Source organism: Siniperca chuatsi, linkage group LG14, assembly GCF_020085105.1.
Source record: "Siniperca chuatsi isolate FFG_IHB_CAS linkage group LG14, ASM2008510v1, whole genome shotgun sequence".
NCBI classification, from domain to species: domain Eukaryota; kingdom Metazoa; phylum Chordata; class Actinopteri; order Centrarchiformes; family Sinipercidae; genus Siniperca; species Siniperca chuatsi.
In genome coordinates, this window is record NC_058055.1 from 8,961,301 (window position 1) to 8,981,716 (window position 20,416).

General features: G+C 39.1%; 1 protein-coding gene across 5 annotated transcripts in view; it reads right to left on the reverse strand.

Annotated features, from left to right (window-relative positions):
- LOC122888546 (roundabout homolog 1-like) overlaps positions 1 to 20,416 on the reverse strand; it is an 84,114-nt gene that overhangs the window by 61,627 nt on the left and 2,071 nt on the right. For 3 of the 5 annotated variants that reach the window (XM_044223134.1, XM_044223138.1, XM_044223133.1), the window contains exons 2-3: positions 17,109 to 17,249; positions 14,498 to 14,590 (exon numbers count right to left, since the gene is read on the reverse strand). In XM_044223134.1, coding sequence (XP_044079069.1) covers positions 14,498 to 14,590; positions 17,109 to 17,205 — 190 coding nt within the window. In that variant the 5' untranslated portion in view covers positions 17,206 to 17,249. Of the gene's footprint in view, positions 1 to 7,823; positions 7,898 to 10,264; positions 11,073 to 14,497; positions 14,591 to 17,108; positions 17,250 to 20,416 lie in introns of those variants that run through there. The other 2 variants (XM_044223137.1, XM_044223135.1) reach the window with 2 other exon arrangements.

Sequence of the window (20,416 nt, forward strand, 5' to 3'; positions counted from 1 at the left end):
CACATGACATTAAACTGAATTGCTGGTCTAGTGTGCATGGCATATTCCCAGCTATGCTAATACTGTTTATTGGTAATCCCTAATTATGTCAAATAATGTCAGCATACTCAGACATTTTTCTTTCTATATACTGACTATATACCGTATGCTTTGACATAGGAACAGTTAAGCTGAGGCGTCTGATTGCAAGCAGCTTACCTCCTATATTTGTGATGAGAAACACCATAGGTGCACAACTGCCTGGAAAGGCCAGCAGCCCATCTGAGAGGCTTATTCTCACTCCATTAAATGTTCAGTGGAAAGTAAAGTGGCTGAATAGGCCATTGATTATCACTCAGGCAGAGCTTGAAAGTCAAACTTCCCATGAATAAAGACACTGAAGTGGCAAAGAGGCCGTTTATTTTTATTAAAGAAAAACATCCACTTTGGGTCAGTCGTACATACTGTGTACTAATTTGATACAGCTACCTTATCTTCTCAGCAGTTAAAAGTAACAATGTAGTATACAGACTGTATATTTGACCATCTGTAGTTTATCATGTTTCCTTAATTTCCTTTGAGGCTTGAAGTTATAAAACTGTCACTTAAAATGTTTTTGCTACACCAACTGAATCAATACATTAATATTACATTAGCTTCATGCTGTGTCATTGCATGTCACAAGTGCAATTCTGCATGACCTACATTTATTTTCAGTCCTAATTGCGCCCCTGGTAGTGGCAGCCCAGATGTGAACGGACTGTCATACTGTGACGACTCAAACTCATCTACAAAACTGAAGCCCTCTCGCAGGACTTATTCTGGTTACTAAAGTACACAGCATCTCAATATTAATAGACACATAAATTCAAACACAGAAACAAGCTCAGTTTTGCCTCTAAACTGCTCTTTTGACTCTCAATTACTGACTCTGTAATGAAAAGGCAGTGTCCTTAGGCCTGGATGTGGATTTTGGACTGCATTGACACTAAAAGCAATCATAGCATTAGCTTAAAAGTCCAAGAGGACATTAATAAGAGGGTGCATTCAGCCACAGGAGATTATAGGATAGTGCTGCAGATTCACTCAAATTTTGCTGGCATTGTTAATAACCTGTGTAGAAGCAGAGGAATATAGGTCTCACTTAGCTCTACGATTAGCCCCGGTCTATGGTAATAATACCCTTACATGCCATAGTTCGACATTTTGGAAAATATTCTCGCTGTCTTGCCGAGAGTTAAATGAGAAGATTGATACCAGTCACTGTTAGGTATTAAGCTAGAGCCAGGAGACAGTTAGCTTAGCTTAGCAAAAATCCTCTGCCCAAAGTTTAAAAAAATTGAGCGAGTAAGCAAAATGCAGACTGCAAAGCACATCATGCCCTCTCTACTGATGATACTGATGTCCAACTATCTGAGCTGCCTGCCACCTGTGTCACTTGTGTGTGCTTCTTGGTAACATCTGTGCTGCAAGACTTTATGCAGGATAAAGAATATTTACAAATGCATATTCACATGCCTCTCTGTCCACATCAGAGGTCGTTTGACTGACTTCTTCTTTTGGTGTCTAACTGCGTTCCCTTGCCTATCAGACCCTCTGATTAATAAATGTATTAACCAGAAATAGATTTATGAAAGGGTGGCATGTTACTGGTCTTTTTTTCACAATGTAACACACTAACCTGACATTGCTTATAAAGAAAGAATGCACAAATGTGTTTTGTTGTTTCTCAAAATGGTTTCAAATCTTGAGGCAGCATTCTGACTGATTCAAAAACAGCAACGGGTGTCTGACACATTGGCAGCAGTCAAGCCAAGGAACCAAATGCAAATCTTATCAAAACACAGCTGCTGCTGCTGCTGCTGCTGCTGCTGCTGCTGCTGCTGCTGCTGGTGGTGCCACATTGTTACCTTGGTGAAAATACAGTCCTCATTTTAAATATTAGATCTTGTTGCACTTTATTAAAAATGTACATATCATAGACCTTTAATGGTGTTACGAAGCATAACTATAAATCTTTTTTCCAAGAAATTCTGATGCAATCTGCTAGTTGAGTTGCAGCACGCAGTGGCCACAAAACAAATAGGAGTGTACCTCTTGACATTACCTATTCCAAAGATTAATGTTTTCAATTGATGATGGGAATATCACTAAATTAATACATAAAGGCAAGAGCTTAATTTATAAATGCAGTGTATAAGAGGAAACCCTATTCTTATACAGTATGTGTATATTTTTCAGACACTATTCTATCAAAGAACCTGCAGGGAGCAAAAGTGGCGATAAAGCACCGCAGTGAGAGCAGTCAAGTCAGAGTTCAGCATGGATGAGAACTGGCTTCTGGAACTCCATAATATCCTGACCTCTTTTTTCACAGCAAACCTGCTTGTGTCAATCACTTCCACTGGGCAAATATCATTTTAACTGATTTGTTCCTGACAAATTGCTTTTCACTCTGTTTTTGCTATGAAGGATTAAAGCGTTTATGAACAGACTTCAATCCTTTTTTCTATGAAAAGTTAAAAGCTTACCCTTCGATAAGCTTTTCCAACTGATTTTTAGAAGGTGATTAAAACTGCTCATCTGGTAGTAATTAGAGAATTTATCTGTATGAACAGCTTTTTATTTGGCTCCATTCGTGGTGCTGCTGTTGATCACACGTTGGCAGGGGGCTCTGGGGTTGGTTATTGACGTAAGGCATACAGTTAAAGCCCAGCTTTCCAGCTTGGTTTGCTATGTTGTGTGGATTGACTGAGTCCAAAGTCTCTCATGCTTTCATAATTATTGTGACCTTTGTGTGTGCTTTAACTGGTGTTTCTGTGGTAAAACGTTTGTGTGTTTCAATAAACTGCTTTAAGAGTGCAATGCTTAGCTTACAATCTGGAAATCTTGGCATGTTGGTATGATCTGCTGGTGAATAGAGGTTCTACTCGACTGTTAAATATAATTACAATGATTTGTGAAAAAAAAAAAGCTGAAGGCAACAATTTGACATAATTTTTTTTTAAATCTGGCTAGAGTCCACACTTGATAACAATCTTGCACGTCATAATAAAGCAGCTGTTTGAAGTGAGCAAAACAGTGCAGGTACTTTGGTTGATTAGAAGTAAAGTGTAGGTCTGTTCTTATTGAAGTTGAAAATCACAGGCTATGGGATCAAAATGTCTGTGAGATTAATGACTGTATGAAAGTTTCCTTTTATTTTCTCTGTGTTCATACATACAGATTCTGTGTATGAGTTAATTACTGTATTTCATAACATAGCCACCAAAGACTGCAGATGTCACAGTGCTTCCCTCTTCCTAACACTTTGACACTACCCCTGTCCAACCTTTCTTACCTCGTTACTCCCTCATTAACCTAGGGACTTTTTTTTAAAACATGATAAGATGTCATTGGCTATCAAAAGAAGGCCTTCAGAAACACTGTAACCCAGCACAGCATGGAAGAAATGGAATGTAAGAAAGTACAGCCCGTCTCCAAGACGCTTTTTTTTTTGTCTTATTTACACAAACTCTAGAGCAGATGGAATATTTGAAGATTCTTGATGACTGTGGGGAGAAAATAAAAAGATCTTTTCTTGTAAACTGGTCAGCAAAACTTCAAAAGTAACAAAGAAAAGTAATAAAAGCACTGTGATACAGTAGGTGAAATAAAATCAAAAAAGCTTAGGATATTGCAATGATGGCCATTATTATAATGGAATAGATAACAGAACATCATAATCCTGTTACATAATTTAGCTATTAGAACATATTACATTACTTGATGTTGTTAATCCCTGTATCGAACAAACTAAACACAAAAATCTCTTTTACAGGACTTAAATTTCTCTTTCGGTAATCATGCTGAATGAGAGAAATTAGCTTTTGTTACTAAGAATAAACCAAACTGATATACCCAGACTGCAGGCATCTGTCTCGGCCAATATCTCCCTTTCAATCTTCATTCATAGTGTGTGCAATATCATGCGATGCCTACGTAATACAAATATCTCCCACTGGCTCTCCCACTAGCTAATGAGACTGTATGTCAAAATGCTCAAGATGCTTTGAGAGACTGCATTCCAACATCAACCTCTGGTTAATGAAGGTAACATTAGGTAGGTCCTCTCCCTGTAATAACAAGGTCAGTCCTGAGGGCATCGTGCTCATACTGGCATGCTGATCCACCCGCTCTCTTCATCATCACTGAAGGCTTACTGGGATCTGAAAAGTCAAGTGAAGGACTGGGTTTGGTTTAGATGTTCTCTGATCAAAGCTGTCAGAATACATAATAATAATATTAGAATTTCAAAACCACAAAAATCAAATCAGTTTGATGGTTCAAAAATGCATTCTTGATTCATTATTTTAACAGCCAATTGAACTGAACGCATCAGTAGCTCCCAGTGACTTGGTTTATCGATCCTATAAGCCAAGCCAAGTCAGCCAAGAGGATATGGATTCCATTGATTATTAGCCACCTGACTGGAGAGGAGATGACTCACACAGAGGTAGCCTTTAGAAGCATCTCTGAAGTCATACTATTACTATGACCTTTAAAGCTGTCCTTTCAAAATATTAATTCTCCCAATTACTCTCAAACCCAAATCCTTGAGGAATACTGTAGAGACACAGTTTGTCTGAGAAAGAAACGATCTGCCAGTCTCAGCCCATCTTGATTATCAATGTAGGAAACAAGATGGATTCATAAACACTCACTGCAGGTGTGGGATGTCTTCGCAATCAGTTGTAAAATCTCAAAACTATAAAGAGCAGATTTATTCACAGAAGTAATTATCCAAAGTGCCTCAGCACATAGCCATAGCTGGACACTGACCTCAGAACAGGAAACTAAGGCCAAAGGAGTACAAACAGGCCGGAGAAAACCACAAACCCACGGGAATTTCTGAGCTTAGAAGCTAGTCTATCCAGATGAGCATGTCTATTGGTTCACTATTCAGGGTTCGCTTGACAGTTTTTTGAGAGGAACTGAGAGCAGCATCTCGACGTGACAAGTACAAGATGAAAATGATTAAATAAATCAATTTAAAATTACAAATAATTTAGCAAAGCCATATTAGTTCCATATTTTAGGCTTTAATACTTTGTTACAAACTTGGCTCAGACTTGTAACAACATAGTGAGTCCACACACACACAAAAGTCCGAAGCCAAATTAATTAATTAAATTAATAAGAAAATAAGATGGAGTGTGGCGATATGGTTGTAGTCAGTATTGTGAGTATGGATGAATGAAATGTGTGTGAGTGACAGATGCAAACCCACAACAAATGAAAAAGGTGTGAAGGCCATGAGGATAGGTTGAGGCTGCCCAGCAATAGTGCCTTTGGCCCCTCCCACCTCTCAGGTGCAGCCAGTTGCTCTGACGACGCACCCAGGCTCCTACAAGAAGAAACCAGAACAGCACAGGAAGCCAGATGGGTGGGCCGTCGCAACTTGCATAGTAAAATCTAGTTATTTTTATCATTTAATTTATATATGTTTTTGTTTCAGCTCATGCTTAAGTTCTTGCTGCACCTAATGAAGACATTACTGTTCTTTAATAAGAGCTTGTCAATGTAACTGAAATAGCTGACCGAACAAATGAACTATTCTGTGATTCTTTTTCACGGAGATGAGTAAAGGTTGGAGGAAGTAGTAAGGGTGTGGGCGGATCCTTCAGGCAAGGAACCTGCTACCTTTGTGGGGCAGGCAGATAGTAATCGATCCTCCTCAAAATGAGGAGTTGTATGTGTATGTGTGCCTGTGTGAAGGTGTGATGACCTGTGAACTCCAGGCCCGCAGGCACTTGTTAAATCTCTCAGTAGCCTTCCCCAGGGTTGGCAACCATGTTTGGCCTCACAGCACCACGGGAAACCAGTGAGTAAACAAGGGGAACAATCATGAATCACAGCTCTCAGCACACAATCCGAAAAAACACATTAAAAACAAGCTTACGCTAACACCATTACATATGCATGTATGCTCATTCAGTCAGAATCAAACAACTGCAGCAACATCTGCAGGGGTTTGAGAGACAAGAGACATACAGTCTCTGTTATTCTGCCAGAACAGTTACTGGTGGTTCTCATGAGCATTTTTCAGGTAACAATGACCTCAAAAACACCTGTGTCAAACAATGTTCATTTGACATGACCTCATTTTCACATGGGCTGACTGTGGATGCTCTGCTCTCAAACCAGATCTGATGGAGCCCAAGGATGGGTGAGAAAAATATAAATTGCTTAAAGCCATTCAAAGCTGATTAAGCAGGGAGTGGCAGAGTCGCTGCCAGCAGTAAAGAATGAAAGAACACATGCTAAATTAGCAAGAAACCAGTGCACCTTTCTTTAAAAAGTAGTATTTTAGTAGTATTTTCAGCGGATTCTCTGTCAGTACCGTATGAATGAAGCAGGGAGGGATCACACCTTGAATACATTTTTTTTAAACTTTTATTTCTTATTATCATCCCACATGTTGGCGTGTTCCAACAAATAAACAACATTAATGAAGATGCTTTCCAACCAAACTGGTCTCCAGTGAAGCTTATTAGTTGCATTATTTTTAATGAAGAACAGAAGGAATTTCCAACAAACAAAGTAATTCTCGTCGGTATACAAAGATGTCCTATCAGCCACATCATCCATAGCGAAGAAGTCCTCATTAGTAGTGGGACTCAGCTCATCACTGTCCCCTTCACAAAGACTACAGGGAGTCTTGTTAGCTTAGGGGACGACACAGCAGGCCAGCTTACACCAATCAAGCCATCATTACTTAAAGTCCAGCGTTCTGTAACAAGTGCTGTGCAGTATTTTGGGTCCCAACAGTCAACCTCTTGCAGCCATGAATGTCAGTCACCAAAGCAGCATGAGTAAGTACACGTGAACTCTGACCTGTGCACAACTAACTCCAGCAGGCCAGCCAGATGTCTCAGTCAGACTGTTCCCTATGGGGTTGTTGCACACACCAGTGATGGAATTAGGCTGTGTTCTGCAGGTCTCTGAGCCCCTCTTGTACTTATTTCTTCACACATGGATGAGAGGCTCTATAAAGGTAAAATAAGCCTCAGAGGACCTTGGTTACTTATTGCTAAAGTAATTAGCCTAGTTATTAGCTTAGCTACTACAGTTACTATGAAGATATTAATCCTATCAGTCCCAGCAGAACTGATAAGGTTAACAAATCCTGCACTCTCTCTGAAAGCACAGTTGTGAGACAACCATCGTAACAAAGAGTAACAGGATGGGCCATTCTTTTATTTTCCTGTGGTTCCTTTTGTGTTTACAGACCATCAAACAAAGCAGGTGGAATGGCGAGGCAAGTCACAGCATCACTCTGGGGATACATAATTTAGATCTGTGGGACAAAAGGGACAAAGCCATCTCGACACGAGCATATGCGTTTAATGGCCATCATTTAGATTATTATGTATCATCCAATTACCATTGGCAGATTTATTATGCAGAGATTAAACTCTCAACGAAGGGGAGTTCCAGGTTTCCCTCAGTTCTGAGTATGATGAAGTCACTTCACAGCTCAGCTTTAAAAGCTCGATGTTTTAATGATGGACCACTGTACGTTTTTACGCTACAGTCAAGATACCATACAAGGGAATGAGTTGGTATGCATTAAACAAAAGTAGGGTGGAAAAAAATACAAAATCATTCTGCAATTTAAGCATGAATTATTTTCAAGGACAGGCATGTAAACCTGGCAGCTATCCCAGCTATAATGTCTAGAAATCCCTGCAATATATGGTGGGATAGGGATGTGGTAAACACACACACAGTCACAGGTTCAAACAGGGCCTTTGCCATGTACATTTACTGTACAAGAGGTGATAAAACCTTGTCCAACTCACATATTTTGGCTAAAAACTGCAGTGCTGGGCCCATCAGTGACAATTTGACAGAAGTCTGGTCCACTGCACTGGTCCTTTGGCCAAAAAAAGAAAGAAGAGAGAAGCTCCTGTTGCTTAGTGGTCATGAGCATTGAATAAATACTCTTAGTATTTGGGCTTCCAGTAAGGGGTTAGTTTAATGTAATAAAGCAATAGTAAGGAGCAAATAAAATATTTTATTGATCCTTGAAGTCTATGTTGGCAGCTTGCTGCTTGCAGTCTGAAAAAAAAATTGTGATGAAGGGGTGCCTCCAATGCAACAACACCTCTAATTTAAGCACAAATCTCCTTGACTACTCTCGAAACTCTCTGGATTGCGTGGTTACCAAGTTTGTCAGTTTGGAAATTTAGAGACAACGAACTGGAAAATTGGTGTCATACACATTTTTGTGCTGTGGATGTGGATAGGCAAGCCTTAGTATGTTTCCTTTTTTGAGTCACCACTGAAATTTAAGAATGGAGCTGGTAAAAGGCTGTATTATATCCACATGTTAACACTGTACAGCTTCTGCTGGTTAAAGAAGCTAAGAAGAACTTTTGGTGCATTAACTTTGGTTTGAAAAGTGTGATATTAATACAACTTAAAATAATATATCATAATCTGTTCAAGATTAGTGTCACACTCAAGAATAACGTTTAACCCACATGAATTCTGAAGTGGGCAAGATGATTTCATCTCTCATAGGAGCAAAAACCTTGAAGAAATCTGCCTCAATACTGTCAAGGAAAGGAAGTCCAGCACCAAATAAAGCCATCACTCAGTGTTAGACACTTATGAAAGCTCTAGTGCTGAAAACACATTGTTCTTTTTTCAGTCTGTGGCCACTGCTAATGTTACTGACAGCTGTCTTTGTCTTACAGAGTGAACAAGACTGGCGCCAGTAGGGAATCTGAGGGACTCTTGAAATTTTGAAAAACATTTGTGATTTCTTATGTGCCTTTGCCTGCGGTTCCAAGAAGAGATACACTGACATTTTGTAAGATTACTGATGAATATAATCACAAAAATTATTGTTTTGTATTTTTTTGTTTGTTTTCCGACGTCAGGCTGATGCTTTATTCTAGCCTAAAGTCCACTCAAATATATTTTATTTTTAAATATACAGTGGAGAGATTTAGCCATTATTCTCTATTTGGTGTGCTGTTGTCCCTGGCATTCAGCCTAATGTATATTTGGTGGGCTGTGATTAAACTCCCCCTCTATAGCCCCTCAGACCTCTAAAAATCATCCAGGCTCAACCAGCTCGTTCCCAACAGCAGGTGCATAGGTAAAAATTGTTATCTAATATCTGGACTGAAGCTACCTACTATTAGTCTATGTAACTGTAGTTGGTGCTACTATATTTTGCATAATATTAGTGTGCCTTTTCAGTCCTAGTGGGTGGAGGAAGTGATGGCTTGATGCTCCTTCTATGGATAGGCCTGAGAGGTCTGCTGCTTGACTGGGACACAGTGGCTAATATCAGCTGTGATCAAGGCTAAAGAAAAATATGTGTGAGTGTGTGAGCCAGTAAAGTCTAGTGGGAAGTAAGTATGTTGTCAGCACTCCAACAAAAACTTGTCTTTGCTGATGTGCACCCCAACCTCCACCTGCAATATCAGTGTTATGCTTGGTTTAATTTTCCCACAATGAACCTTGGCCTTTTTTCTCTGTCTCTGTCTCAGATTTCACCCAGTGAGCATGATGTTTGACAATGCCTGATTTCCCAACACAAATATCATATAATACAAAAATAAAGACATGCATTTAAGTATTTCTTCCAGAATTATCTAGTAGTGAATCTACCATGCATAATATTGTCTTTTTTCCATCCATTGGAAATAACACATCCTCACTGGTCTGACTGTCCAAGTGAAGTCTCTCTGCTTCTAATTAACCTGCAACTCATGTAATATATACACCCACAGAGGACTGAGGATGATAACCTACTATGCCCTGCGTTGACTCCTCACATGCATTTGGGCATGCCATTGATTTTATCATATGCGTAAAGCAACATGTTCTCACATAAACCTGATTCTATCTCCCTTTTTTTCCCCTCAGGACACTTCTTATGGCAATTAATTTCTGCGGTGTGATAAGAGCTGCTTGTAAAAGGCTGTGTTTAACTGGACTGTGGCAGGGCATATAGATGGGTCACTTTCAGCAAACAGGCAGTAAGCAGCATGGGACATGGGCCGCATACAGGTACTGCTGGCTACACAGAGAAAAGGTGACCGAAATACCCGCAGGGTGCCATGACGGATCAAATTTAGCAAATTCATCATCTCCTCTCACTTCTCTGTCTCTGTTCCACCATTGCTATTTCTCATACACATGCAGAACATTAGCTATTATTTTGAAACTTCCCATCCCGAAAACTGAAATATATGGAAAGCTGTATTGGCATTAAGCAACTAACCTGAACAAATCTGTAGAAATGCCAGTAGACAGTAAATTCCCGTCAAACAGGGAGGCATCATTCAAGAGCAGCTGGAAACGGTGTAACTCCAGTTAGAATGCGCTCTGTTTGTTGTCTATTTCATCAAAATCAGAACTTCTACTGCAGAGCCGATGATGGGGATCCTGGTGGAGGAGAGTTCCTGAACTCCGCAGTAATACAGATAATAATGTTCAGAACTGCTCCTCGGAGAGTGAATTTCTTTTTGAATCAAAGTTCAAATCAGTCGAAGACATCGTTGCGGGTTACTCGAGAAGTAATCCACTCAACACCACTTGGATTTTCTCCATTCCTGTCGAACTCCTCACTTCCAAATGCTGATAACTTCGCGGAATTCATCGGTGATCAGATTCGTTGTTAGTTCCACTTCAGATGAAGCTTTCCGCGGCTGAATAGAGAGCAAGAATTCAAAGAGCAGAAGCGTCTAGTTGCAGTCACTTTAATGGTTTAAATGTGTAGTTTCACCCCGGTTTCGTGGGACTGGCGCTGGTTGGATGAGGCGCCGTGCGCTCAGTGATGGTTTGGTTTCCTTACCCAGTCAGAGGCTTTTCTGTTGTGCTGAGGAGATTCCTGCGAGTCAGGAACCATTTAACCGCAAAAGGATACATTCACAACTCGAGGCTCCACTTGCATCAAGCTCGTCCCTTATGAAAAAGATCCAGGCTACAGCAGTCTGATCAGTTACAGCAAACTATTGAATGTGAACATTTATAGTTTTAATATCCAATAGAAGCTTATCAAGTCCAATGAGTCAAGCTGTTTCTAGCTTAATGAATGGCAGCAGCCTGCAATAGACTGTGAATCCAATAGGCTGCACCAATACGCTTTGTTTTAAGTGTCCATCATTATATGTTCAAAAGAGCCTTTTATGAACTGCAGAATTCCCAAACCAAAAATGTATTTAATATTTTAAAGTGTGTCTGCTGTTGAAATTGATTAGACAACAATAATAATGATTTATATTACTTTTTATACTCCCATCAAGACAGACGGACCTTATTAAAACCTAAAGGGACCAGCTCAGGCAGCACATGTAGGAAAATACTGTGTTCTTAATGAGCCAGTAAAATGTGCCTTCATCCACACCCAGCAGCAGCAGCAGCATTGTGCTTCTTCTTTCAATGACAAAAATCGATGAAGTTTTCACCCTCTGACTCAACATACCACTGGGAAATTAAATGACATTTTAAGTGCATTAGAAATGTAATACCTAACAAATTACTTCTTGATATCAAACACGTTGAAGTAATAATCACATAGCCAGAGTGAAATTCTACTTAAATAAAATAGATTTTGAATTGAGAAAGATTAATCCTTTAAAATTAATAGTTGCAGTCTGACCTGACCAATCTGACCTAGTGAAACTCTGAAATGTCTTTTGTTGTCTATGCAGGTCAGCACTCCCTCTGCTGGCTGCAGGGCTGCAGCACAGTCTCTTGTAAAGGCAATTGTAAAAGGAAAAGCTCATTGTTTAATTGCCCACAGTACTGGATTTCTCCTTAGCAATTTGGAATGTTCATGATGTCCCCTATGTCTTCAGTAACATAACCACTGCATTTACAAATTCTCCATTGGTTTTGAAATACATTATTGATATTCAAGGTTAAAATTATTTTTGCGGCCTAATTCTGCCCACTCCACACTGAGATCTCCAGAACCTCAGTGGAATAAGCAGGCAGGCTGCATGACACTACAAATCCCCAAAATTAGTAACAGAAGAAAAGAGACGATAATTATGCATTTGGACAAAAGTCAATCTCTGTCTCACTCACACGCCACAGAAAAAGCAGTGATGCTTATGATCTTTCAAGTCACATTTAGACTGAACAAAGTTTACTTACTCAGCCCTCCCTGACCTCTTGCCTCAAATCCTTTAATTGCCCATTGTGGACCACTGGTGGCTCTGCTGAATGGAGCTTGCTCTTATAAGTGGAGCCATCACAGTTGGTAAACAACCAGTAAAATATGAGAAATTACAGTCTCACCACAAGCACATTCCTGCCTTTATAAAACATTGGCTCTATTTTTTTCCTATTCAAGAAGACCTACCACTCTCCTCTCTTTGCCTTCTTGCCATACCCTATTCAACATGTTTGCAGCAACACAATGGCACTGAAATGTATATATGCTATATTTCTTGCCATTTCCCCTATTATTCACCTCATTACAGTAGGGCTAAGGCACAAATAATGAGAGGATAGAGTTTCAACAGTGGAGCTTTATGTAGAGTGTTTTATGCATGTGCGGCCTCAACAACAGGTGCAGTGCACACAGCTAAATGCAGGGTTTGTGAATTCTATTGTGCATTTTACAATTGGTCACAATCCAAAGCATCTCCAACAGCAATTTTTCCAGGAACAGATGGTGAAAAATGGACACAAAGACATGCACGTCTTCATGGCAACACAGCACATAAAATGGCAAGGATTTCAAGGCAACAGTGCCAGGCACAGAGACCTATTTTTATTTATTTCTTTCACTCCAAAGTAGCTCTCCAGTTGGTTCTGAGCCAGGGGAGAAAATATCTCTAAAAAGCACAAAGCCAAATCCAAAAAATATTTATGAAGGAATAAATAATTTGGAATCTCTAAAGAGCAACAAACTTGGCCTCAGCTAATCCTCTATTAGTGACTGTTGATTGTTTTGTCCATGAAAAATACAGACAGGTTTTTCGTACCATAACTGATAGCAGAAATGCAGGTTTTTATGACTCGAGCAAGTGGACTGTATGAGCTATGTGGATGCATGTACGGATAGTTGTGTATGTAACACATCACTTCCATTAGCTGTGCCTTTGACTACATTATTTTCCCCATTCCAGCTTTTATTTTGCATGCTGATTCTCCACTCTCCCTATTTCCTATTATCTGTGACAGCTCTTTCGTTTGCCTCCACTCGTTTATATCTTTGCCTATTTGTCAGCACCTCTCACTGCACATCATTACAGTTGCTCAGGGTCATACAAAGTGTGGAAGCGACATGAGAGACAGCCTTCGCGTTCACCATCCGCAACACAGTAGGAAAAGCTGATGCAATAGCCATGCCTCTGCTCTTCTCCATCTCCCTCCAAATTGGCAAACTGGCAGCCACCCGGATGGTCTTATCAGTCGTTAAGACTTGAGCATCCTTTCAACTTCTCACAATCTCACTGTCATCTTTTTTTTCCCTGCTGGGCCACAAAGACTTTAGGTATGAAAAAAAAATAGGCTTCTTATCTGAGAGAGGAAACAGACAGCTAAAGAATCCCTCTTCCAACCATTAGCTCCACATAAAGTACATCAGATGGAAGCCAGTAAAAGCTCCAATTTAGATTCTTTAAAAGGAAAAAACGAACATTTGTATGGTGCCCATTAAAGATAAAACAAAAACATAATTATTTTAGCATCTCATTTTCTTCCTCATGTTAACTTAAATTTACTCCAGCTGTCAGCAAAAACTGTGTAGCATATAAGTTGGATTTTGTCATCTTCCAAAACCATAGAGGCTATAGGTAGAGAGGAACTCCTTTAGAACGTTTAGCTTTGTTCTATCCCACTACATCTCATGTCAGAGCCCTTAACATAAAATGTCAAAGAAAAAGGAGAGGGGATTGAACTGTGTTGGCTTTGGACACAGCACTTAAGGTCTACAGCTGCTGAACTGGCATTAAGTGGTATTAGAGTCCTTGTCAGCGAAAGGAAACGTAGTCCTTTTCCTGGGAATTGGGATCAACACTGTATCTTTCTAAGGACAAATACAGAATCAGCACATCCTGGAGCACCACTTTACTGACTGCTGGCTTTGTCAAGGCTTATTTCAGACATTTCTTCAAAGCTGTTTTTACAAGAAAAAAACGAAGGCACAAGTAGACAGCCTAGAACTAGAACAAATAATTGGATAAAACAGATATATTATTCTGACTAATCTGCTGTAAGTAACATGCAAGTATATTCTTTGACTTTGAGAGGGTGCAAGAGTACACTTTTGATTGATAACACCTACTGCTAGATTAACACAAGTATAGGCTGCAGTAACAACAACATGGTGTATGACAAGAGACTGAAGAATAATAGGGACATGTTGTGTAGAGCGCTAGGCAGTAAGATCTAAACTTCATCAACACATCATAGCTCTTCATTGGGTTGTTAAAGGGAAGTATGATTGTTTCTTATCAACCCGGAATTACCCAAATCATATTTAGCACTTGGACCATACCTTTGTATCCAAGGATGTTGTCTTGTTCAGATGCTGGTTCAGATGTAGGTGTTTGGGTGATGACCTCACGGTTCCCTCTGTGTTTATCTGTATCTGTTTGCATGGGGACAATGACAGTGGGTAATACAATTAGAAAGGAAATGTACAAAATTGCTTAACTTATCCATGTGCAACATGCACGTCTTTTTTCCTGGCCTGAGTTTAACCATGAACAGGGAACTAAGTCAATAAATCTCACTGATGGATGAATGCTGCTGAACTTTTATATATGCTGAATAAAAGGGGCATTTTAGTCTACAACAGACCTGCTTGTATGGTAACCTTCCTATACTACTATTAGGTCCAAGGTTTCAAGGTTTAAACCTTTTTTTTTGTTTATTGTATATATTATATAAATCTGGTAATTACGATCAAATGGATATTCATGTTTATTACTGGAAAATGTTAAGAGTGAATCAATGTGATTAAGGCTTTCAGCTCCTTCTTCTGTGAAGTGAAAAGTGAAAGATCTGTCAGTCTGTCAGCAGCTAGGTCCAAAGCGACACATTTCTAAATATATTTGTTGGATCGCCATTAAATTTTGTGACAACATTCATGTTGGCATGAGCCCTGGCAATTTTGGTGACCCTCTAGCGCCACCAGCAGACCCAGCAGGTCATCTGCTCTACAAATAATGCTCTTGTTTAGAAGGCATTTGAAATGTATTTGTGACAAATCAATGAGAAACTGATGGTTATATGTAGATCTTGTTTTGACTCTTTTTTTATAGAAGTGAGACAACTCTGAGAACAGATCAAATATACAGAGTTGAGACTTAAATCTGATCACTGAGATAAATTTCTGATACTATGCAAGCTCATTTATAAGCCAATCAAGTTTTCTTTTGGATCTTACTGTTATCTCAAGATTATTATGATTATTTCAGACAAATAAAGAGCAGTGAGAGAGAGAAAAGAGCATTTTACGATCTTAAATTAGGATCAGGCTGAGACAAAAGGAAGGCTGTTTCTCAGGAGCTGAATTAGAAGGAGTATGAGAAAATGGTCAAAATCTCATATTGATGTTAAATTGAGCTCAGTTATGTCTAGGAGAAATAGGCTGAACAAAGAAGAGGTCTTATTTTGAATGTTTCTTTCCTCTTAGTGTCATTAAATTACAGTATCCTTTAAAACCACTTAGACAAAAGAAGAATATTTTCCAGGATTTTCCTTGTATTTATTTATTCATGTTTAGCAAATGTGTTCCATATCAAGAGAGTGGTGGAATAGAGTAACAAACACAAAACAATACACCCATGTCCTGCAAACTTGTATTTCATTTTAAATGGATGAAATATAGCATTCCTACAGATGCTGAAAATTGTTGCAAAATGGCAGCAGTCACAATGACATAACTGGTTACGTAAGTTGCCAGAAAACAATCTATTACTCTCCAGTGTATGACTACCCGTTGTGTCAACAAAGCACTTTTATGAACTTTTTTTGACATTGTAAAAAAAATTGACTTTATTCAATTTGATTCAGATGATGACTCATCAAGTGGAAGTTAGTTTGTGATTGTTTTATAAATACATGAAGGTAAAGAGAGATTTCCCTTGCCACTAGATGAATACATTTTGCTCTGGAAGCACATTTTAGGAGCGCCAACAATGTGAGGAGTAATCAAATTTAATCATGCAGTCACAGAAAGGTGAACTGTATGAACACATTAACATCTTGGTCGCAAGAGGAATATATCTTCTGTGTAAGCAGAAACTAAATCAACACACATTTGAAACTACAGACTGCTAATGGAAATTTAGCTGAGCAACCAATAAACCTTTTGCACAGTTTAGAGTACTCAGATTCTCATATCATTGATGAACACAGTCTGAAAGATGTGAATTATGCATAATATTCATAAATGGCTGTGTCTATTGCTTATAGTCAAGGATATTAAACTAAAATTACACCATCAGAGGGTGCCACCACTTCATCACGTCATTGGATTTAAAGCCAATAAGCAGTAATAAAAGCTTGTATCTAATTTTTTTTGTTATTGTTCTGTTGGAGTGCAGGTTTTAAAAAAAATTAAAGCCATATAGAACTATGAAATAATAACTGTACTGTACTGTTATCAATATGTCCAGTGGAATGCCAAAAATTTACAACAAGTTTGTATAGTTGCAAATGTAAACATTTCAGAAGTACAAAAAAAATTTGCTCAACTAAAGGCAAAAAGCATGTTGGGGATGCCCTGTTTTATGGACATTTCACAAAAACTACATATCCTGAGTTCTGTGTCTTAAAGTTTTCAGCCACAAGAGGGAGGCATAAGTGCACTTATGAGGTGCTGAAGTTCTGTTGAACTAGTATTGGTAGATATATTTTTCTTTCTTCATTCTTCTCTCATCCATACAGACCCAAAGCTGGCATCTGAATGGCCCCTTGAAACATCTCTAGACTATACCTTGTCATCAGGTATTCAGAGTTAATGCAATTCTTTTATAAAGTATGATTCAATGACAGATTAAAGTCCTCTAAACACTCTCATCTTAAAAGAACAATAAATGAATACAACACATCAAGAAATAGTACTCTTGATGTTGTCTGGTCAGTGAAGAGATTCTCACCTGATGAAATATCCAAGGCGTGGCCCTGCTGCAGCTGGTTGACACAGAGCTGACTGATGATGAGAAGGAATGTGATGGGTGATTGTACAGCCAGCATGGTCCCTAATGGCCCAGCCTGCCTTTAAGAAGGCCTTAATAAACCTGGAACCAAGAGACAGGTGAAACTTTATTATTAAAACGTATTGGGACATCACATACACTGTGGTTGAAACATGTGAACTGAACTTGAGACATGCTGAAGGAATAAAGAGATCAACGCTGTGCTCCAAAGTTAGTCAGATAGCAACAATCATTGCTTTTATTTTGGCTTCATGCTTCTATTATTTTGACTAGAAAGTTGAAAATTTTTGTAAATGAGTTACAGTGCATCTAACACATTTTTGTGTCATTCTATAGTGAATGTTGCAGTATGGAAGAAAAATAACATTATAATAACATTAAATGACATTAGACATTTATTACACTATTATTAGAATAATAAAGTCCTATTATGGTTAAAAAATATATATATACAATTTCTCTCATAAAGTGAAATCACACAAGCTTCTTGTCCACCATCTACCCTGATGGCCAGCACTATGTACAAACATGTTCCTGTGTGAAATTCCACTATAAAGAAGAGAGGAAGACAGATGGACTTTCCTCTGAAACCCCCCCAGCACGCAGCCAAACTCTGAGTCTGTCTGTTTTAGTCTTATCCAATCCACACAAAGCAAGGGAATGCTATGATGTTAGATTACTATGATTTCACTGTTGCTTTTCCTATCATATTCCAACATGCGAGTGAGCTTCTACAGTACATCTCAAACAGCTCACTATGTGCTTTGTGCAAAAGTGTGTTTGTGCATCAAAATCGCATGGGCTCATACAAAATCCAAGTCAAACACCATACAAACATACTCACATTTACCTGCTGCACATTCCAATCTAACCCCCGTCACACACACACACATACACACACCCTTTCTCTCAAGTGGGAATGGTGATGAGACACAGTGACAGCGCCAGGCGAGAGAAATAGGAAGTCAGTTGTACTGATCAGCCATCTGTGGTACAAACAGCTTTGCAACTCATCCTGGCTGTCTGATGGACAGCCAGATTCCTGGGATGTCTTGGCACCCTGTGGCCACCGACTCCATGCACCACTTTAATTGTTCTGAGAAATGTACACCAACAGCCAACACTGTAAATATGCCAAAAACTTGAGCAAAAAAGTAAATGTACTGTGCACACAGTGATGTTTTTGTGATTGAGATTAATCTACTAACTAGTGATATGTTGTATGTTTGTGAAAATTAAAGCAACTACCTTTTCTGTATTTGAAATGGGAGAAGCAGTTACTGTACATGTTCAATGTGTTGGGTTTGGTTTTGTCATCAATCTTTCATCCATCCATCCATCCATCCATTTTCTACCGCTTGGTCCCCGTTAGGGGTCGCGGTGACTGGAGCCTATCCCAGTGACTTCGGGCCTTAGGCAGGGCACACCCTGGACACCAACCTCGTCGCAGGGCGAACACAGACACAGACAAGGACAGACAACCATTCACTCACACATTCATTCAATACGGGCAATTTAGAGTTATCAATTAACCTACACATGCATGTCTTTGGACGGTGGGAGGAAGCCGGAGAACCCGGAGAGAACCCACGGTAACACGGGGAGGACATGCAGACTCCACCCAGAGAGATTGTGTGATGTTGGTCCGGTCCGGGAATCGAACCCACGAACCCACGATCTCCTTATTGGGAGGCAGGAGCTGTAGCCGCTCTGCCACCGTGCACCCCTATCAATCTTTCATGATATGGCAAAAAAAAATAAATAAACAGACATTCCTATCAACCTCAGCTGTACTGTGTGTTTAATGCTAATTAGCAAATGTTAGCATGCTAGCATACTAAACTAAGATGGTGAACATGGTAAACATTATACATGCTAAACATCAGCATAATAGCATTGTCATTGTGAGCATGGTGACGTTGGCATCTATAGCTGTATAGACTGTTATACATTTAGTAGTATCATTTGGTCCTATTGTATGTTCTTTATTCTGGATTGGGTTTATAATCATTTGTGGAATCTTATAAGTCAATGCGGGCTTGGCATATTTGTGTGTACGACACAACAGTAAAAACATCAAACTATTCTATTGTGATTTATTAGTAAAATAACCTCTACTAGAGATTTTACAGTATTTGGCCAATCTAGTAAAAATGCTGATGTTTCAAAAGCTATGAAAGCCAGAAACAATCATATTACATAGTAATATAATTTTCAATATGAATAACATTCATATTGAAATCTGCTGTTACAAACATCTACACATAGATATATTACTAACATAATGGGCAAGGAAGATTGCATTTTGTAGAGCGCTGAATATTAAATGTGGGTGTAATAATAACATTGCATTGTTTAGTTTTATCTAAAATATCTTATGGGGAATACAGAAAGGAGAATGGCAGAAAGTGGGTGTAGAGGGGAAAACATAATAAATCCAAGATGTAATTTAACAATATGCCAGTGGGAGGAAAAAAATAGAGTGAAACAGAAAAGGCACCTAAGTGTATGTGTGTAATATGCTGATTACTCCAGTGGAAAAATGTTGCTTTCACACCAGGACATCTAAAACCTGATATGAAAAGACTAAGAAAGGGATGGATCTAGTGAAAACAACAAAAACCAAGTCAGGGGTGCGCTATTTAAAGATTAGCAGTATATGTAGTCAACATATAGTACACTACTCTGCTATATCTTGTTGTATACACTATAAGTTCAGTGGATAGTGCATTCTTCCATTTAACTTTGTGTCGGTCTCATTAGTATTAGTATGATGGAAATAACGTGCACACACCCTGTGAGTACATCATACTGTGTCATATACAGTAGGTGCTGTCCTCGTGACTGGACAAACATGCACACCTGCATGCACCGACACTCAACACACGCAAGGTTGCCCGCACTGAAAGAAATGACAATAAAATATCTGTTATAGTCATCTGCACAGGCTCTGAGCTAATGGGGAGAGTCTGCAGATCAAAGGAGACTGGACTGCTGATTTCCCCTTCCTTCCTCTACTACTAGGGAATAATCACAGTTTACCATCTAACATATTGTCAATAACACAGAACAGGAGCTTCCCCTATATCACAGCAGAAAGATCACATACTGTAGAGAGCACTGGAGCATGAAGAGAATCAGCTCTCTCTCCCCCCATCTTTCCTTCCTCCGAAATTCAATCCCCTGCAATCATAGAGACAGATACGTGCAATGCAAAATGTTATACCAGGTATGCTATGTATACTTAA